Source organism: Tarenaya hassleriana, unplaced genomic scaffold (assembly GCF_000463585.1).
Source record: "Tarenaya hassleriana unplaced genomic scaffold, ASM46358v1 Cleome28, whole genome shotgun sequence".
Lineage (NCBI taxonomy): Eukaryota > Viridiplantae > Streptophyta > Magnoliopsida > Brassicales > Cleomaceae > Tarenaya > Tarenaya hassleriana.
This window is the reverse complement of record NW_010966021.1, coordinates 1,302,810-1,324,310: the sequence shown is the minus strand read 5'-3', so window position 1 is coordinate 1,324,310 and position 21,501 is coordinate 1,302,810. Positions and strand designations below refer to the sequence as shown.

The window sequence follows — 21,501 nt, the reverse complement described above, 5'->3', positions numbered from 1 at the left end:
ATGACGATGGATGACTGGCAAGACATCGTAGGGTTAAAGTTTCGCCCCAACGATAAGGATCTCATCAGTCACCTTCGCTGGAAAGTCAACGGCGGAGGCGACAGTTTCATAAAGGACGTGGATGTTTATGGATCGGAACCCTGGCTTCTTCCACACGTCACCGAGCCTCTGTTCCAAGACAACGAGTGGTACTATTTCGTGAAAAAGACAATAGACAGCACGAGAAAGAGAAAGAGACAGAGCCGGCAAGTCCAAAAGAAAGAAAACGGCGGCACATGGAAGAGCACATCCGGGGAAGAAGAGATCAGAGATGGCGGAAACGCTGTCGTTATCGGCCACGCTCGGAATCTCACTTTCATGGAGAACGAGGTCGGGAGTACGAAGCAGATGAAGACGGATTGGCTGATGAGAGAGTATCGCCTGCCCTCCCACGAATCTCAAGAATGGGTTGTCTGCAGAATCCGACGCAAAAGCAACGGCCGGGTGAACGGGGATGGACGTCGGATGAATCAAGGCAACCTCGGAATCAATTCGTCGATCGGTCAGAACGTCGGGGACGCAGCCTTCCAACCGTTTGCGAATATAGTTGATGATGAATATGCTTGGATTCAGGGCCTAGATATCGATGAACTCAGCTCACTTTTGAATGAACCGTTTCACGGGTGTGCACTGCCTTTGCCCTAGTTAGGGTTTTCTTTTTCTTAATGTTTTCTCAGTGTAATACAGTTATTACAGTGGATTGGACAATATATTCATATCAATCACATATGGAATCTAGCATTCTAGGATAAAAGTTTCAACATATGTTCTAAATTGAGATCGGAAAAACAATTTTGAGGATAATGATCTTCTCTTTTTCTCAGTTAATGCAAATGATATTTTAATTATGAATTGATTACATATTTGACCATGAGAAAAAAAAAACTCTACTTTTCTATATAAAGATAATAATATCGAACGTTCAACCATACCGTTTATAACATATATGGAGCGTATGGTAATTAATTTTTTTGTACATTAAAATAGCCAAAATTAATTAGGTTGTTCTGTCTCGTTTCTCGTTCCCAATATATATGTACAATCATACAACTAGAAACAGAAAATATATATAAAAAAAGCAATATACAACTTTCCTATATATATATATATATATATATATATATATATATATATATATTTACATATCATAATAATATTTGTCTATTTAAATGAGTCAGTGAAGATATATACTGCTTCAAGCCATATCACTTCTATATATATATTTACATATCATAATATTTTTTAAAATTTTATTTTATTTTTTTATTTTCTGACGTGATATAAAGATTTGACGAAAAAATGTGACGTGATATACCACGTCAATATTAAAATTGACGAAACTTAATATCGTTTATGGATATAGGAGAAACGACAACATATTCTAATATTTTGCATGAGATTTTTGAAAATATTCAAAATTCGACGTAATTTGTCAAATTGAAAATTGGTGTAGAAAATCGGAATCCATGATTTGAAAAATATTGACGATGTGTCATACCATGTTACAAGTCATATAATGGAAAACGATTACAACAAACGTCGTCAATGTTTAATTATTTAGTTATGATATTGGTCAGAATGTAAGATTATATATGAATTACATGTACAATGAAAGAATGAAATATTTGTAAATAATGAAATACTGATTGGATAGTGTTGGGCTTCACAACCCATATTGCGGAAAAGGAACGGCCCATAAACCATGGCCCAAAACGACGTGTTTCAATGTGAGGGTTAATGAACCCTAGGATTATTGCTCTCGCGTTACGAACACATGGCTCGAGGCAGGAGACGGAAATGGAGAATGGAGAAGGCGAAAGAGAGATGGAGGAGCTTCTTGGCGACGCCGGAGCTCGGTTGACAGCAAGCAGGAGGTGAGATTAAAGGTCTCGGTAAGAGCTTTCTGGTTCTCGGTTGAATCTCGAGGCTGTTGTATTCTTTCTGGTTCTCTCTTGGGCGAGCCTCTGAATCTGTGTGGAGGTCGTCGGTTGTTGGTTGCTTCAGTTTCCATTCTCTAGTGGATTCGTCGGCACCGTCCGGCCGAGATGTAGGCCCGAGGCAACTCGGTAACCGAACTCGTTAAAACGTCTCTGTCTTCTTCGATTCTTGAACACACGAGCGTCAGAGTGAAACTGCGAGGCCCGATACCACTTCACAAAGTGGTATCAGAGCTCCGGTTTCGATCCAGTGAGGTAAGGTCGCCGGAAAAGGCGAGGTAAGTTACGGTTCTTTGGTTCGATCTGTCTGTGTGAGCGATTTGATGCTCCGTTTAGTGTTTCAGTCAAAGACGGAGGCGGATCGACGACGGTGGAAGGTAGATCTGAAAGTCTCGGAGTCGCCGGTGGCTAGATCCGTCGAGGTGGAGCGTCTGAGATCAAGACTCGATGAAGCCAGATTCGAACCAGGTGAGTCGGGTAGGTTTCTGACTCGGTTTTTTTATTTTTCGCTTTTTTCCTCGGTGGAACTCGGCGGAGAAAGTCCGATTCCGGCGAAACTCGGTCCGAACTCGTCCGAGTTAGGGCTGAGTGGAGGGATCGAGTGAGTCAACAACCGAGTTAACTCGGTTGACTCGGCGGCTAGGGTTTCCGAAATTAGGGTTTCGGATTAAACCGGTTCAGACCGATTTAATCGAACTAATTCTCGGTTAAACCCGGATTGGGTCAATCGAACTTGGTTCGATTCGATCCAAGTCCGGTTCTCGACAGTTAGACCGGGTTCGACCCGGTTCCGTCGGTTCAGACCGAATTCCGGCCGGTTCAGACCCGGTCCCGGCCGATTCAGACCGGTTCACTCCGGTTCGGTCAGTCTGTTGACCAATTTGGTCAACAGTTGACCGATTTAGGTCAAGTCGGACCGGTTCAGATCTGGATTAGGGTCAATTGGACCGGTTTAGATCGGTTCAGTCAATCTAGGTCCAGTTTAGGTCAATTCGGATCCGGTTTAGGTCAATTGAGTCCGGTTTAGGATAATTCAGACTAGTTTGGGCTGGTTTAGGTCTCGGTTAAGGTCTGATTTGTCTGGGTAGGCTAGAATTGTCCGGTTTTAGATCAATAAGGTCTCTTTGGAGGTGAATTAAGGCCGGTTTAGACTGGTTTAGGTAATTTAGGGTCTGTTCGTCCAAATAGGTTAGAATTGGACCGTATAGGTCAATTGGGTCCGAAATTAGGTAAGATCAGATTGGTTTTAGGCTAATAGAGGTATGTTAATGATCTGATTTATCTGGTTAGGGCTGGTATTGGTCGGGTTAGGATCTGATTTTGTGTTTTTTAGGACTATATTAGGTCAGTTTTGGGTCTGAAGTGTACAATTAGGGCTAGAACTGACTGGTTTAGGGTTAGGTTAGTCCAAATTAGGTCTGATGGTGTCTGGTTTAGGGCATAGTGGACTGGTTTAGGGTATGTTTAGGTTTGTAGTAATCGGTTTACCCTGTTAGGTTGGTCTACTATCCAAATTTGGCTTGGTTTAGTGAAATATACTAGGAATATACCTGTTTTAGATCTCGGTTTAGCTAATGTAGGTCATAGATTCCGGTTTATGTTCAGTATAGGTCTGAATATGTTGGATTTGACTACGTTTAGCTGGGTAGGAGGTCGAGTTAGGTTTAAATAGGCTGGTACAGGTCTGTAGTAGACTGGTTTAAGTCGGTATAGGTCTGTAAGTGATGTTTAGGTCTTGGTTAGGTCTGTGGTAAGCCAAATTTGGGTTGGTCTAGCGTGTTTTAGGTCTGATCAGTAGATAATTAAGTCAAAATAGGCTTGGTTAGGTCTGCTTAGAGGTTTAGAATGTCTATAGAGACATTGTCTAGGTCTGATCAGATTAGAATCTGATTGTAGACGTAGATATTATCAAGTTTAGGACTAGATAGGACTCCTAAGTACCTGTTTTGAGTCATAGAGTCCAGTACTTTGACTTGTTTAGGTCTGATTAGTTGAGATTTGGCTAAAACGGGTTGGTTTAGGGGTTGGTTAAGTCTAGAATCACTAGGTATAGGTCTGTAAGGTCGGTTTAGATCAGAGTAGGTCTGTAGGAGTTGGTTTTAGGCATTGTTAGGATCTGATCAGAAGTAAATTAGGTCATATTAGGCTTAGTTTAGGTCTGATTAGGATGCTAAAAATCTAATCAGGGGTTGGTAAGTCAATAGAATTGGCTTAGGTTTGATTATTAAGACTTTTAGGTGATTGACTAGGACTTAGGGTAACTAATCAGGGGTTGGTTAGGTCTGATTAGTTTTTTGGTCTAATCGGGACTTTTGATTGTCTAACTAGGGCTGTTAGGATCTAGATAGCACTTGAAGTAGGTCTGATTAGGACTTTTGAGAGACCAGGTAGACTCGGGATCGTAGGACTGGTTAGGACTTTGTTGGGGACCATGTAGACTCAGTGTTGTAGGTTTAATTAGACGTAATCAGGTCTAGTTAGCCTTAAGTTAGGTCTGGTTAGCCTTAAATTAGGTCTGGTTAGCCTTAAGGTAGGCTGTGTTTCGAGTCTAATAAGTCGGTTAGGTAAAATTATGCCTAGGGTAAGTCCAATCAAGTTTGTGCGAGAGTCTAAGAGGTCGGTTAGGTGAAAATATACCTTGTGTTAAGATCAATCAGGTCTGGTCTAGAGTGTATTAGATCCGTTTAGGTAAATTGTACCTAGGATGATGTACGATTAGACTTGGTTTAAAGTCCGTTAGATTGGGTTTAGGTTGAGTGCCTAGGTTAAGTCCGGTCAGGTCGTGTTTTCTAGGTCTTGTAGGTCTGATTAGGTAGAGACGTACCTAGGTTTAGGACTGATAGTCTAGGGTTAGAGCGTGTCAAGAACGGCTAGGTAGAAATATACCTAGGACTAAGTCCTCTAGGGTTCGGTCTCATCCCTTGTGTCATGTTACATCACTTCTAGGGTCGGTTAAGTCTCTTCCGGGTAGGGTCAGTTTTTTAGACTCTTGTCATATCGTCTTAGGATGATGGAGTTAGATTTTCTAACTCGGTATACCCCGAAAGGGGGTATGGTGGAAGGACTATCTAGGGGTCTCGGCAAACCTGAGAAATCGGGTTGCAGGAGTATGCCAAAGACCAGGTGGAGTGAGTGGTTCCACGGGTAGGTAGGAACACTACAAGAAGGTGTTGTAGGTCCCGGATGACGAGGTAGGGAGAGTCCGAGGTAGAAGGACATATGACCTCAGAGGAGTAAACCGAAGCTGCTTCGGTTCTCAGTGGAAGGTCAGGAGGTGAGGTCTTCACATTTAGGTAGAGCTTCCTTGGGTAGGATACTCAGGAGATGGTGTGAGCTGAGAGGTGTCGGGATTTCACCGGTAGAGTCGGTGTAGGTTGGTGCTAGGACACTCCCTCTCGAGGTGGAGCACATGCACTCACGTGTCTCATTCTCGGTGGAGCATCATAGATGACTAGGATCGTCTTCACGGGACAAAACCGTGGGACAATCTTAGTTGGCAGGTTAGGGTCCGAGGGTAGAAGTCACATACTCATAGGTAGTGTAGACTTCACGGAGATCCGGGCTAGGTATCTAGCGGGTTTGGTAGTATGACTCAGGTTAGTCTCGGGAGAAGTCGGGATAGACTTAGGAGACGGGTAGACGTCGGGTATAATCCTCAGGTTAGCTAGCGGGTAAAGTTTTGGACTTTACTAGGAGGGTTAGTTAGACGGTCTAGGGAGTCATACAACCGAGGGTAGCGTTTGCCGGTCGGGCGACGCATGTTAGGACTTCGGTTCGAGTCCTATCGGGGTGAACGTTCTAACACGTTTACCTAGTGTTTCAGGTTTGGATAAGTTGATCGGTAGCGGGATAAGGCGACGAGGCCTTGAGGAGTCATCGACGGGAGCTTCATCACATTCAGAGCGACACATGACTATCTCTGGTACATCAGGTAAGTGAGGTAAGTCAGGTAAGTTACGTTTTAAATTCCGACGAAAGTCGAGGGATCGACGAAAGTCGATCGGTGCTGGAAACGTAGAATCTCACTAGTGTTTATTGTTTGTTATAATTTTCATGTTCGTTCCTTTTTCCACCAAGATGGAGATTGTTGGGCTTCACAGCCCATATGGCGGAAAAGGAACGGCCCATAAACCATGGCCCAAAACGACGTGTTTCAATGTGAGGGTTAATGAACCCTAGGATTATTGCTCTCGTGTTACGAGCATGTGGCTTGAGGCAGGAGACGAAAAGGGAGAATGGAGAAGCCGAAAGAGAGATGGAGGAGCTTCTTGGCGATGCCGGAGCTCGGTTGACAGCAAGGAGGAGGTGAGATTGAAGGTCTCGGTAAGGGCTTTCTGGTTCTCGGTTGAATCTCGAGGCTGTTGTATTCTTTCTGGTTCTCTCTTGGGCGAGCCTCCGAATCTGTGTGGAGGTCGTCGGTTGTTGGTTACTACAGTTTCCATTCTCTAGTGGATTCACCGGCACCGTCCGGCCGAGATGTAGGCCCGAGGCAACTCGGTAACCGAACTCGTTAAAACCTCTGTCTTCTTCGATTCTTGAACACACGAGCGTCGGAGTGAAACTGCGAGGTCCGATACCGCTTCACATATAGTATGATAAAATATGTGATTACGTATACATATACACAGGTCTAGACCTACATGAAATTGGATGGGTTCCTACACCCTATCATATTATTAAAAAGGAAAAATGGCATAAACCCACACGAATTTTATCAAATGTGTAAAATCAGTCCATCAATTTTTAATTTGACAATTTTCCACACTCGATTTCAAATTTTCCCAATTACCCACATCAAATAAGAAAATGATTTCCAATTATCCACATAGAAAGGATTTAACATGCCAACTCAGCGTCTGATTACTGATGTGGCTTGAAACATAAAAAAAATTACCACGTCATCGAATCAGTTCACTTGGTTTAGAATATTTGATCCGGTTTTTACTAAACCGGATTTCAAAAAAACGATTTAGGGTTTCGAGTTGAAAAAAAAAGGTTTGAAACCTTGTCGGAATCCTAAACTTCGTCATCTTCCTCCTCTCGATTCTGATCCTCGCCGGCGGAATCTGGCTCAACCAAAAGGGCTCGACCGAGTGCGAACGGTTCCTCGACAAGCTCGTGATTGCAGTCGGAGTCTTCCTCATGATCGTATCGCCGTACTCGTCGTCGCGTGTTGCAGAGTGACGTGGCTTCTTTGGGTTTCTCTTCGTGATGTTCGTCTTGGTCTTGCTCATCTTTTGCTTCATCGTCTTCGGCTCCGTCGTCACGAGCAAATGAGGTGGAGAAGCTTTATCCAACAGAGGGTACATAGAGTACTGGTTCGGAGATTACTCTAACTGGTTGCAGAAGCGAGTGAACAACAACAAGAACTGAAACAAGATTTTTCACCAAAAAAAAAACTAGAACAATATCAGGAACTGTCTTGCCGATAGTCAAGATCAAATCCAAGTTAGTTGGTGACAGTGGACGATTTCTACTCGGAGCACCTCCCCCTTCTTCAGACACTGATAAAAAAAAACATGGATTAGAGGTCCAGATTCCTTGAATTCCTTCAAATTTGGCTGCTGTTGTTTTAGGGTTTTGTTTCTCCATTGATGTTTTGTCAGATTCATGGTTAATTTTTTATATGGATTCTGAATCTCTCTATAAACATGGTTTAGAAACTCATATTTTTTGTCTGGAATCTTCTGTTCCTCCCACTGGAAATTCAGATCCAGAAGGCAATTTATCGTCAGATCTAAGAATCCATTGACGAATTCTAGCAGATTTATCATTGAATTAATGTGAATCCATTGACCAAACCCTAAATCTCTCTTTTTTTAATCGGTTTAGTAAAAACCAGATCAAATTTATAAACTGTTTCTAGAACCGATTTAGTGATGTGTCATGTGATGTGTCTACGTGGTAATTTTTTTGATGTGTTAAGCCACGTCAGTAATCGGATGCTGAGTTGGCGCGTTAAATTTGTTTTTTGTGGGTAATTGGAAATTATTTTCTTATTTGATGTGGGTAATTGGAAAATTTTGAAATTGAGTGTAGGAAATTGTCAAATTAAAAATTGATGTACTGATTTTACACATTTGATAAAATTCGTGTAGGTTTATGCCATTTTCCCTATTAAAAATATATAATTTATTTATAAATTTGATAAAAAAAATTATAAAATATTATGAAATACTCCAAAAAATTTGTATTATTTTTGTAAGTTGATTGAATAAATTTGATAAAAAAAATTTATAAAATATTATGAAATACTCCGAAAAATTTGTATTTTTTTATAAGTTGATTGGATATTTTTTGTCCCCGATAATAAAATCTTTTACATACATACATACATACATAATCTAAAAATCCGCAATCATTACATGTTGGATGTGCATCAGATAAATCCGTATTTTTGTGCAAGAGTCGACAAATCACACGAGAAAGAATGTAAATCAGTAAATTATCTATAATTGATAGGTTAATATATGAGAATGCTAAAAGGATTCAGGCCTCTAACATTAGGGTTTAAGGGTCTAAAACATAAACAAATGACCTCTCAAAGGAAGCAGGTCCTATGTGGTGTATACCGCCCAAGCGATGATGGGTGTGGTTCTTTTCGGACAGGTAACTGAAAATCTCACACAAACATATCTTATTTGTGACATTAGGGTTTTATTTAAACTCATTTGATTATCTAATATTATTGGTTTGAGATTTACAAATGGAGAGAGACCCGAAACTAAAATCCATATGATTTTTTTTTTTGTATGTGTAGGAGATAAAAGGAGTTTTCAAGATGAATGTGATGCTCAAACTATCCCACCTTTAGAAACTTTTTGACGTTTCATGTGATTAAAACAATTTTAAAATAAATGGATTTAGAAAATATAATATTCTTTTTGGATAACCGGTATTTTGGATCGGAACCCAAACTAATCCCAAAACCAAAAGCAAACCTTGTGATTGAAATTATGGCTTTCCTCTCCAATTTGAAACTCAAACTCGGAAACAGACGTTTTACCATTTCACCGGTTGAACTATCCAAACTGGATTTTGAAAATGTAATATTATACATACACGTCTAGATAATGTTTTTTTAGCATTTTGTAAAAGAAACTCAAAATCGTTCGATTAGAGAGTTTATGATAATCATTTGTCTCCACCACGCACAAGCAGTTGAATTTACCAAATTACCATTTGATAATAACAATAACCAAAAGCATACCCGTTTCAATAAACCACATAAATAGACAAAAATATCTTGGAAGTTTTTCAAGTTCCTAACTAAGAAACTCATGGAAAAACCTCGACAAGACACCAAATGGAGAGATGAGATGACCGACCCGACACCGATGTTTTTCTCCCTCTACCTCTCCTGTGACTATGATTTCGAATTCACGAGCAAATGATCAAAAGTCTTTGAGATTTCGAACTGAGTAGCGGAAGATTGTTCAGAAAACTTTTGATCCAAAACCTACTCACAAAAAACTTCTGGCAAGACAAAACCTTAAGGAATGGTGACTAACAATCAGAGATTATGATCTATTGTAAGGGCAACCAGAAAGAAAAAAAAGTATATGGTACCATGGAGGAAAGGGTTCACCTTCCTCTAGAAATCGCTTCCTCCAGTTCCTCGTGCGACGAAGGAAACAGTTCTATATACCGACTCCCTAATGTCTTTCTGTCTTTCACCATTGCAGCTCTCGATTCCTCTGGATTCACAAACTCCACATAGGCTTCCCCGGTGGGACGCCCCTCAGCATTAACGGTTATATGGATAGAGTCTTCAGACAAATCGAAATCTTTAAAGAAGTCCAATATGTCTTCCTTCCCTGCCGAGAATGGCAGTCCTCTCAATCTCAGGATACCTGTGTATTCATCGGCGGATTCCTTTGAATCATCGTGAGATTTAGCCCTCTGCCCACTTGTCCGAGGTGAACCACCTCCACGGCCCCCGCTACCGCCACCTCCACTACCACTGCCACTACCACGAGTTTCTGCAACCTCGTTGGCAATAGCCATATAGTATTCCTGTTTCTTACTTCTGAAAACCTCGACATATCTCCTACCCATGTTCTGCCTGTTTTTCTGTAGGGCGAAATCAATCTGGAGGGGATAGCCAAGAACACAAAACGCTTCCCCGGTGAACTTATGGTTCTTGTGAACAAAAAGGATATCAACCACGTCCAAACCTCGGAAGAACTCAACTACGTCAAGTTCTGTGCAATTGAAGGGAAGACCACGAAGTCGAACGACCGGGAAAGGAGCCGCAGCTGTAAATGCATAAGGGTTGTACACAAAACCCGAACCGGGATGAGGTCCATAGAATGAAGGACCTTGATCTATCATCCTTTGACGCTTAGGACCCATTTCACGGTCATCACCACCGTCTCCGTACCTACATTCAGCAACCCAGAAAACCAATTACATCAAAATCAAATTCACTAGGAGCTGAATTCAGAAACCAAACACGATCCGAGAGTGTAATCAGATACACAAAATCCTAAAATCTGACTGAAATATCTTCCTTGTGCTGAAGTAAAGCTAGACTCAGCAGATTTTTGAGACCCAGTTTCTTGAACAATCTACAAATCGTCCAATCGAACAGATATAGAAGTTATCAGAAACTGAAAGGAAGGTAATTTAGGGCATGGATCGAACCAAGGACACCTAAACCCTAACTAAGGGAAACGAAATCGAATCAATTAAGAGAGAATCTAAGAGATTGAAGGGCTTACCCTCTGTAGAACATCTTTGACTCCGGACGATTCCAAGGATTTCTGTCAAACTCGGAAGAAAGTTCGAGGGAGCTTCGAAATGTGATGTCAATATGGGTTGCCCAACCCATTTGGGCCCAACCCATTTGGGTTTTAAAAATTATAGGTTTGGGTTGGGTCAACCCAATAATAATTGTTATATGGGTTGGGTTAACCCATAAAACCCATAAACACCTAGGGGTGTAAAATGGGCGGGTCGGGCCGGGTTCGGACCGGGTTCAATTCGGGCCTAGAATTTTTCGGGCCGGGCCGGCCCGCCCATTTATTTTTCGGGTCTAGGATCGATGGCCCGGAGCCCGGCCCTACAGGGCTTCGGGCGGGTTCGGGCCGGGCTTCGGGCTTTTTATTAAATAAATTTTTTTTTACGATAATAATAATAATAATAATAATAATAATATGAAACATTTAACAAAAATATTTTTAAAACCGATAACAACAAAGTTATTTAGTTCACAAATAAAAATAAAATTGAAAAAATTATCCAATTGTTCAATTCTCCAACACCACAACATGCGATTAAAAACTTTTAAACGTGATAAAAAATAACAAACATAATATAAAAAAAAATTCTATGATGTAATTAATTTAAAACCTATAGAAAAAAATCAATATGTTCATATACAAACAAAGGTTTTAGTGATGTCAATATGGGTTGCCCAACCCATTTGGGCCCAACCCATTTGGGTTTTAAAAATTATAGGTTTGGGTTGGGTCAACCCAATAATAATTGTTATATGGGTTGGGTTAACCCATAAAACCCATAACCACCTAATTAACCCATTTAATTTTCTCACAATAAACTTATTATCATTTAAACATAATAATCTTTGAGATATTTTTTTTAGTTCGTACACATATATATCGGATTCTATTTGAAAATTATACCGATTTTTCGGATATCGGATTATCAATTTTTTTGGTACCGTTCGGTTCAAAAACGACAATGAGTTTTTCGTTTCAATTCGGAAACGATATCGATTATTTCGGTTTGATTCAGAAACGAAATCGATTTTTTGATTATGTTCGATTCGAAAACGATATCGATTTTTTCGATTCGGTTCGAAAATGGTGCTGATTTTTCGAATATCGGGGTTTTGAAATTTTCGGTACTATTCGATTCAAAAATGGTAACAAATTTTTTTGTTCGATTCAGAAACAAAATCGATTTTTTCGATTCGAAAACGAAATCGATTTTTTCGATTCGAAAACGAAATCGATTTTTTCGATTCGGTTCGATTCGAAAACGATATCGATTTTTTCGATTCGGTTCGATTCGAAAACGATATCGATTTTTTCGATTCGGTTCGATTCGAAAACGATATCGATTTTTTCGATTCGGTTCGATTCGAAAGCGATATCGATTTTTTCAATTCGGTTAAAAAATGGTACCGATTTTTCGAATATCGGGTTTTTGAAATTTTCGGTACTATTCGATTGGAAAATGGTAACAAATTTTTTGGTTCAATTCAGAAACGTTATCGATTTTTTTGGTTGTTCGGAAACGATACCGATTTTTTGGATATCAGGTTTCTAAACTTTTTGGTATGGTTCGATTCGAAAACGGTAACGAGTTTTTCGGTTCGATTCGAAAACGATATCAATTTTTTTCGTTTTGATTTGAAAACGGTGCCAATTTTTTCGGTTCGGTTCAAAAACGATACCAAATATTTCGGTTCGATTCAAAAACGATAGCAAACTTTTCAATCCGATATTATATTTTTTAATTCGCATACATATATATGTTTATATATACGTACATATATAATATATATTTAAATATATATACAACGTATATTACTATTTATATATCTATATATAAGAATTTTAGTTATTATATAATAATATAGTGGGTTGAATGGGTTAATATAAATGTTAATGTTGATAATATAGTGGATTTTAATGGGTTGAATGGTTTAACCCATTTAACCCATGGGTTGAATGGGTTAAAACCCACTTAACCCATTTAAAAAAATTATTCAAATGGGTTAAACCATTTAGGTCAATAATCGGGTTGGGTCGGGTTAACTCGCATAACCCGACCCATTTTGACATCTCTACTTCGAATTGGAATCTCGCCGTTGAAATTTCTGATGAAGTCCACGAAGGGCGATGGGGTGGGCATTTCCTGATTTTATTGGGTTCGGTTAGATTTCGGTTCATTCGGTTTGAGTACAAAATCCAATCGAATTCGGTTCGGTTCGATTTGATTTGGGTTTCTTGGTTATTTACAGGTTGGGACTGGTTTGGATCAAATTGGATCTAAAAATATCAAACCAAATGAGATTTGGCTCGATTTCATTTGAAATTATCCGGTTTAGTCAGTTCGGTTTTGACCAAGACATCAACGATCAAACGATTTTGGGGATGCATTAGAGAGCATCTGAGTTGAGATGGTCAAACCAAAAGTAATAAGTTGCCAAAAATATATATTTTTAATATCTCTTGATATCGTCAATTACGTTAAACAAATCTTTTTATATATCTTAAAAATTATAATTCTTTCAAGTATATCTTAATATCTATTTTTCTATCCACAAATATTCATCGAAAAACATTTGATACAGTTAACACTAAATTACCACATCACCACGTCAAATGTAACCCAGAACAGAGAATAAACTGAACGCTAAAAGTTAATAAAATAATTTAATATATTTTTTATACCTTAATTTTAGATTTCTTTAGCTAATAATAATAATAATAATAATAATAATAATAATAATAATTCATCATCATTTTATATCATTGCGAATTTACGATCAATCTGAAAAAAAAAAAAACCGAATCGGAATTTCGATCGAAAGCCTCTACTTCCCATATCGGTTCACTGTAAAAAAAAAAATGTAATCGGAAGCTAGGTATAAGAGAATTATAAGGTAACAAAATACTTAGAGATTATACAAAATGATACTAAGACCGTTCCTTTCACAGATAATACACATTTGCTATTTCCACCTGCCAAAAAAACAACAAAGAAGATAATTTATAAGGTAGCAAAAGACTGAGATTAATATTAGGATTCAAAGATTTTTTCTACCCTTACGTTTACCATCTTAGTAATTTTGGGTTTACTATTTAAATATAGGTAATTATTATATTGTCCATTGAGATTTTTTCAATGGAACCACCACGTGATCTAAAGACCAACTGGGTATAGGTTTTGTAAAACCGATAACCAAACTTAACCAAAACCCGAAACCGATTTGACCAGTCCTAATACCAAACGCAATTGCAAGCAAAAACCGGAGAGTATATTTGATGTTGTATCGTACCTGTTGAACGCGGCAGCATCTGCGAAGAGATTCAAATGCTTTCTATTGATGACCGAATCTATATATTAACGACCGCTGCCCGTCTAATGCTAAATCCGAATCGAACCAAAACTGCAGCACTAGCCCTGTGTTTTTATGCATACACCCGCAGGGAAGCGAGATCGAGATCGCCTTTTTCGTTAATTTTCGCCAAACAACATGGACTGGCCTAGAACAGTTCTGACACGAATCTGCGGAAGCAAAAAGGTTCATCATCACGGCTGGCTGATTAAACAAACGGCGAGTACAAGGAAAAATGAAGAGAATCCGTCTTCTGACCTTAACGTCAAGGCAGGGATCAGTGACCATGTTCTTTAGTTGGGAAATAATGCCCGCATCCCGCAGTTTCACGTGCCGATCAAATGCACCCAGGCTCGAAGGGCTGGTGAGATTTATGATCGTCCAGACGGTGGCAGTGCGTAGTTTTTTCTCGCTGCTCTGCAAAAACTTGAGAACGAAATTCTGCGACCCGGACTCTGCTTCTTGAGGTAAGATTTGGTGCATAACTGCTTCTTTGTGTAACTCGGACCCGCTTGCTACATTTGTGAACACGTACATTCCCTGCGACGTGATTATTATCAGCAATCTTACCGTCAAAACAGATAGATAGACTTTCTATTTATAGTTTGATGCCCGACCTGTATCGCGATTTCGGGTTGTGGTACTTTCCTTAATTGCCTGCCCACAGCATCTAAGACAAGACAATCCTCGTCAAGCACGAACTCGATTGAGCTGATACATCCATCAACAAGATTGCGAAGAAGAGCCAAAGCTTGCTCTTGCACAGAAGGCTCGGGATCTGGGACAGTAGAGTAGAACATGAACGAATGCATGGGCAGTTTTAAAACAAAGCAACTGAAATCTGTACCGGTAATGAGGCGTGAAAATTCAGGAGCCTTGAGGTCTGAATAAATCATTTCTTTGCATTTTATGTCGGCGAGGAACATAAGGTTCCTCAGAGCTTGTAGAGCGCCAACCCGTGTTTGTGGATCCATCGATTTCGATAACTCGATGAGTTGTTTCGTGCCTCCACACTCTATGAATCTTGATCTACGCGTTGTAAAATCCACTACTATATTACTGATAGCACCGAGGGCTGAGACCTGGAAAAAGCAAAAAAAAATGACGCACTTGATATCATATCGAGATTGATTTCGTTACATCGGGTCTATATATGCGGAGAATACCTAATAACAGGCAATTAGGGTAACTGAAAACAGATATACCTGGACAGAGGTTGATGGATACTGCAGTAACTGAACCAAGGGAAACATAATTTTCTCGTCGATAAAAAGCCCTGCACTCAAATTCTAAATGATTTGTTTCAGGGGCCTAGCAACAAATATCAAGCACCTGAATACTCAAACTTTCCAGAATCCGTTGTTACAAACCTTGATGGATCGAGCAGAGTTTCTTAGGCAAATGCAAGCGGCGCATCGTACATCAGCACTTTCGTGTCTCAGACCGTCACTCAGCACATCTACCACCTAGTTCAAGGGACATATCGTATACAAAAACAAGAATTTTCTATAAGAGTCATCCGAATATTCAGAACTACAAAAGGAAATCTTGGTCACGATTATAGCATAAAAAATAGCTCTCTTCATGTTTTTCTCGAATTAAAAGTTTATCTTCGACACTCAGTTAAATATATGACACTAAATTGTATTTTTAGCCCAAATATTATGGATTTTCATCTATGTCAATGATTCTAACCTAAAACCTAGGAAGGGAGAGGAATATACCAAGACAAAATTATCTAAAATCACAATCGTATTACTAGCAAGAAAGATAACCTTTCACATGAAATATAGCAAGAAATTATCCGAATTTTCCTTACGTGGAAAGCAACTTAATCAAAGACAAGAAGTTTTCAAAATACACGACCAAGGCCTCCAAATTGTTCATGTGCCATTCACTCCTCCCAAACTTCCATTTGAGGACTAAGAATACTTGAGTGTTACCATTATCATTGCATGCAACCTTAAACCACTGCAAGATGGATGCCTTTTCATTCTCTAAGTATACGAGCAAATACCAAAGTAGCACATTTTCAAAGGAAACAGAACTGGAAGGCAAGTAGCCTCCTCATGCAATATGTCTAAGTAACTGACAGGATATTGACAGGATCCAAGCAGTAGATAACCTCATACTTCAATGCAGAAAGAACGTAAAATTACATCAGAGCAAAGGAAAGCAAATCATAGGTTCCTAAAATGACCACGTTAAGACCTAAAAACAAGTTCTTCTCACCCAAGAAGCAGACATTACATTTCAGATCAGTGAGGACTTTCTCAATCCGGATTACTATCCGATTACACGACAAAAAACAATTGTGCCCACAATGAAAAGGAAAAGGAAATAAAAATACTAGGTTAGAAGATGAACCAGTGCCACAACAACAACATATACAAGCTGGAACTAGAATAACCCGTTGAGACAGGAAAATAAAAGCCAATTGCAAAGGAAATCCAAGAGATAAACTGCTGAAAGTAATATATGCCAACACACCTGCAATGACAGAAACCTTGACCTGCACTCCTCCAGCTTTGAGCACATTTCTGCAAGAGACAGTAGCATTCCCTGACGACGTTTGGGACGTAGCTCACTCGTCCTTAAATAGTTAAGAAGCTTTTCAATAGCATTGGCCTCATAAGCTAATTTTTGCAGATCCTCCTTCCCAGCAAGCAGAGTAGAAAAACCCAAGGCAGCTTCATCTCCAACTTGACCAGAGTCATCAAGGAGCTCAAGCATAGTACTTAGCAGTCTGATCTTGATTCCCTTGTCTTCCAAATAGCATGGAGCAGAGTTGTTTATGACAACTAAACACAAACAAGAAAGCAACCTCGTCTTTGGATACCTGTCCTTTAGTAATGCAGTTACAGAACTCAGACATCTCCCATTTTCTATCCCCACAAATCTTGAAATAGCTTGAGAGTTGTCCTTTAAAACTGTAGCCAGTGATTCCAAGCAAGAATCTCTTTGGCTTAAAGAACCGTCAAGAAGGCTAGCGAGCTTCTCAAGAACACCGGCTTCGCATAGGAGTTGTTGCTCTAGACTTGTTCGACAAGCATGAGAGATAACGCTCGCGCCAAGTCCGCTGACATTTCCATTTTCGCTATTCAACAATGTAAAGAGAAATTCCATGTTTTTCTCTTGATGGAAGTCGTAGTTAGGAGCAAGTTTAGACTGAAATATCATTCTAAGTGAACGAGCACCCGCATCTACTACCTGAAGCATAAACAAGGAAATTGTTGTCACACCCATTCCCAATTAATCAAAACGGGGAATACTTTTTATACTGTCCTCAATCAGAAATGGTGCAAATCTATTGTAATCTTAAAGCAAGAAAGACATGCAATATTAGAAGCACGAGACATGGGAACTCGAAAGCCAATGCTTTGAAACCAAAACAATCCATATGATGCAGACAACAAACGAATGTCGGTTCCAGACATTCAAACTACAAAACCCTTCTCTTCCGTAGCCTTCGTGAAACCAAAATCCACAGACGCAATAACGCTTCAACGCAATTCTCAAATTGTTATTTAACATGACAAGCATTGACTAAAACGTTGAATCGCGTATTAAACACACAATCAAGTTCTTGCAGAATTTGGCATTCTTCCTTATATTCATTCAATGTCATTGCCATACGAAATCAAACACGAATCAGAAAAGCCGTGACCATGGACCATAGTCAAAAACGAATCACCTTCTCATCCGGGTTAGTGAGGAGCCGCAACAGGTGAGGAAAGGCTCCGGCATCGAGAACCGCCTGAACGCCAGCTTCGAAGCCGCAGGCGAAGCTCCCGAGCGCCGCCGCGGACTGGACAAGGATGTTCCCCTTGCCGCCGCATTTGTCGTCGTCTCCGGCAGAGTAGTAATCCGACAACACGGCGGAGATGGCGGGAACGGCTCCGAGTTTGAGGAAAGAGAGCTTCTTGGTGCGATTCCCGATGATCTGGTTCTTAACCTCGCGTAGGGCCTTGAGCTTGACATCGGCGTCAGGGGAGGCGATGCGGGAGATGAGGTCCCCCTGCCGGTCATAGGAAGAGGAGGCGGAGACAACGGAGACGGCGGTGGTGGGCATGTCGGAGATTGTGGCTCCGGGGGGGATCGGGATTTGCTCCTGTGGAGAGAGAGTTGGATGGGGAAGGGATGGAAGACCTATTTTTAACCAAAATTATTTGGTGGAAAAATAAATAATTTCTAAACATAGGCTTACGATTTTATTTTATTTTTTTAATTATGAAAATAAAGTTGGATTGGATGTGATAAAATTTTGGAATTAGTGATGGAAGAAACAAGTTGGGAATAAGTTTTTTAGAAAATGCTTTTAAAAATGAGTTCGAAAATTAATGATGTGGAAATCATTTATATTATTTTACGTGTTTCACATTTTTATCTAATTTTGATAATTGTATATTAAATGCAGACCTAAGAATTAACATATTTGTTCGTCACAAATTTAACATTTCAAGTTTTTTTTAATATTTTAGTATCTGAATTTCGATACCAGTAATCACAACGTAATGACAAAAATAATATGACCATAGAGAAAAATAATAAATCGATTTAGATTTGAACGTGATTGTTTTACCTGGCATGTAGTAAAATAATTGAAGTGTATATTTACCGTGTAGGAAAATATAAATTTGGATATCAAAACAAAACACATAAAAATTTGCACTAGTATTTTATAATTTTTCATATTTTTTTATAACAAAGTGTTTGGGTTCGTTTGCCAGTATTGTAACATTTTTCGGTTGAACAATATATATTAGTTATTAAATTATAGTATAATATTATAACTATATAATAATCGTATCATTAATTTAAAAATAGTAATTTAATAAAGGAGAATTTAATAGACACTGGAATCTGCCCAAGACAAAAATAGACAAAAAAAAAAACAACGACGATTAACCCCAATAAAGAATTTGGGATCACAACGATTTTTAAGAAACCTTAGATTTTGGTTATTCACTGTACTAATTGAAATAAATTTCATTTTGTTATTATTTTATTACAATTTTTATAAAAAAAATTAAAAAAAAAACCCTCCCATTCTAAAACCATTATTTAAAAAAACTAAATTTATAAAAACAGTTATTTTTCTATTTTTAAATTCTGAAAACTCTAAAAAAACCTCCCATTCTAAAACCCTTTGATTTATACAGCTTAGCCAAAATGAAAAAAAAGAGAAGCAAACCCTAATTATCCCAATCCTAATCTGCTCTCTTTCTATCAACGACGGCCGGTCTCTCGTCGCCAGTCATCTGTCTGCTTGTCTCTGCTTCGTGCGATCGTCTGCGGTCTGCCTCTCTCTCTCATTCATCTTCCGTCCTCTGGTTCGTCGTCGGTCGATTTTGTCAACGTAAGCTTCTCCTTTCTGGGTTTTTCTTCTAGGACTCGCGTATGAACAGAAGCCGCTGCAAGTGGAATTTGGTTTACTTATCTCTATCTGTTGCTAGGATGCTTCACGTTTTGTGTTCCCTATTGAAGGATTCATGGGAGAGACGGAGAGAATCTTGTAATACATGTTTGGGCTTTTAAAATGGCTTGGTTTCTCATTGGGCGATTCTCGATTTCACTGGAGCTGCCATTGTCACAGGGTTTGTTTTATTGAATCAAAGAGAGAAATAGAAAAACCCCTTTTACTCTACCATGTTTGATCTCTTGCATCTTGATGTAGTATTTTGAGATTGTCTGCTACTTGGTTTAATTTGACAGAAACTTCTTTTGGAGATCAAATGTACATCCTATCTCATAACAGAGAGCGCATATATGTTTTTCCATCGTCACAAACATTGTTTTCCTCATCATTTACTAATTGAATAAGCAATTTTGGATAAAAGGTTTTGTTTTTCTTCTTTGTAGCTGAGATTGTTCGTCCTTATTTGTTTATGAACTTGCATGTTTTTTTTCAGAAAAAACAAGTTAGGGCCGACCCGAACCCGAACTGAGTCCTATAGGGCCGGGTTAGTCGCTAGGATTGTTGGTATCTTTCTTTGCAGAAGCAATTTCTCGGGGAAATTTTTCGCTGTTATCAGCAGGTCAGTCATTTCAGCTGCTAAATTTGTCTACGATTGTTTCTCATTCTTCTCTTAGTTGCTTAGATTTGTAGCCGCGTGCATAGTATGGTAAATTGAAATGGAATTTAAAACGACGTCATTTTTCAACTCAAGCTTCAGGGATTTCTTCTCACGGTTTTGTTGCCATCCTGTTGAAACACCAGGAGGAAAAGGCCTCACACATGGCGCTTTGTAGAGCTCGAGCTGCTTCTTCTGCTTTGTTCAAAAGTGCTGTCCGTCCAGTTTTTCGCAATTTCTCCACTGGTATGTACTCCTTAGTCTTCTTTCCATCTGTTGATTTTACTCTGGATTTCCTGTTTAGCTCTCGAGAAAAATGAGCGGGTAACTTTTTTAAAAAGAATGTTGTTTTCTGTCCGAAAAGTAGTTTTGCTTCTCTGTCCGAAAAAGAATGTTGTTTTCTGTCCGAAAAGTAGTTTTGCTTCAGCAATTTAGAAGCGCAGACGGGCATAACGTCTGTGATCAGGATCTAGCTCTTCTGTACATTTATATGCTGGAATTAAGTTGAGAAAGGTGTTTATATGTGTAGAACTTAAGCTTTGCGGTAAATCCATCCATGTCCTTGTGCGCTGAGTTTTACAGGCCCTCTCTTCACTTATCAGCTGCAGATGTGGCCGACGCACAAAACCAGTCCTTGATTGAGAACATGAAACGGGAGATGCTCCACATGGATATCAACTCAATGGTAGGAAGCTGCATGCCCTTAGGAATGATGCGGATTGGGACAATCATCCACAACATCGAGGTGAACCCAGGGCAGGGCGGGAAGCTGGTCCGAGCAGCTGGAACCAACGCCAAAATCCTCAAGGAACCCGCATCGGGGAGGTGCTTGATAAAACTTCCATCGGGCGACGAGAAATGGATTGATTCGAGATGCCGGGCCACAGTAGGGACAGTATCAAACCCTGGCCACGGAGCTAAGAAGCTGAGGAAGGCCGGGCAGAGCAGGTGGCTAGGGCGGAGACCAACGGTTAGAGGTGTGGCAATGAACCCAGTGGACCATCCCCATGGAGGAGGTGAGGGGAAAAGCAAGAGTAGCGGTTGCAGGGGGAGGACGTCCGTCTCGCCATGGGGAAAGCCATGCAAAGGGGGCTACAAAACCGCCCGGCTCAACAAGAAGAAGTAGACATTTGTATTTTGCTCATCCCTGATAGAGATTCAGACGTTTCTACCAGAATCAGAAGAAAAGCTTGCCGATGCGTGAGACGCAAGGCAAGGGACCGTACACATCACTCTGATGTTGCTCGTGTTTTTTCTGATGATATATAGTCTGTTAACAAGCTCCCCTGTTTTTCTATATCAATATATGAATAAATATATGATTTCGGTTTCAGGATTTATATATATATAATAAATT

General features: G+C 39.6%; 4 protein-coding genes across 9 annotated transcripts; 2 read left to right on the top strand and 2 right to left on the bottom strand.

Moving 5' to 3' along the window:
* Positions 1–684, top strand: LOC104818129 (NAC domain-containing protein 6-like). The gene has a single exon (XM_010547585.1). It carries the CDS (start codon positions 1–3, stop codon positions 682–684), a length of 684 nt encoding a protein of 227 aa, XP_010545887.1.
* An 8,481-nt stretch (positions 685–9,165) lies between these two features.
* Positions 9,166–10,902, bottom strand: LOC104817908 (heterogeneous nuclear ribonucleoprotein F). Of its 3 annotated transcripts, none has more exons than XM_010547286.2 (2): positions 10,700–10,902; positions 9,166–10,546 (listed from the first exon to the last, which is right to left on the bottom strand). In XM_010547286.2, exon 2 carries the CDS (start codon positions 10,329–10,331, stop codon positions 9,561–9,563), a length of 771 nt encoding a protein of 256 aa, XP_010545588.1. In that variant the 5' UTR covers positions 10,332–10,546; positions 10,700–10,902; the 3' UTR covers positions 9,166–9,560. The 3 variants fall into 3 exon arrangements, with proteins under 3 accessions (XP_010545588.1, XP_010545587.1, XP_019058552.1); XM_010547285.2 differs by having other exon boundaries at positions 9,166–10,359; XM_019203007.1 differs by lacking the exon at positions 10,700–10,902 and having other exon boundaries at positions 9,166–10,138; positions 10,225–10,285.
* A 2,604-nt stretch (positions 10,903–13,506) lies between these two features.
* On the bottom strand, positions 13,507–18,225 carry LOC104817907 (armadillo repeat-containing protein 8). Its single transcript, XM_010547284.2, has 9 exons — positions 17,765–18,225; positions 16,561–17,280; positions 15,441–15,536; positions 15,276–15,359; positions 14,918–15,152; positions 14,688–14,848; positions 14,329–14,610; positions 14,011–14,240; positions 13,507–13,693 (listed from the first exon to the last, which is right to left on the bottom strand). The coding sequence occupies exons 1-8, from the start codon at positions 18,140–18,142 to the stop codon at positions 14,190–14,192; spliced, it is 2,007 nt and encodes a 668-aa protein (XP_010545586.1). The 5' UTR covers positions 18,143–18,225; the 3' UTR covers positions 13,507–13,693; positions 14,011–14,189.
* Positions 18,226–19,240: 1,015 nt separating this feature from the next.
* Positions 19,241–21,482, top strand: LOC109116845 (60S ribosomal protein L2, mitochondrial-like). Of its 4 annotated transcripts, none has more exons than XM_019202986.1 (5): positions 19,241–19,429; positions 19,558–19,667; positions 19,983–20,108; positions 20,291–20,390; positions 20,747–21,482. In XM_019202986.1, the coding sequence occupies exons 4-5, from the start codon at positions 20,309–20,311 to the stop codon at positions 21,268–21,270; spliced, it is 606 nt and encodes a 201-aa protein (XP_019058531.1). In that variant the 5' UTR covers positions 19,241–19,429; positions 19,558–19,667; positions 19,983–20,108; positions 20,291–20,308; the 3' UTR covers positions 21,271–21,482. The 4 variants fall into 4 exon arrangements, with proteins under 4 accessions (XP_019058531.1, XP_019058530.1, XP_019058529.1 ...); XM_019202985.1 differs by having other exon boundaries at positions 19,527–19,667; XM_019202984.1 differs by lacking the exon at positions 19,558–19,667.
* The last annotated feature ends 19 nt before the right edge of the window (positions 21,483–21,501 follow it).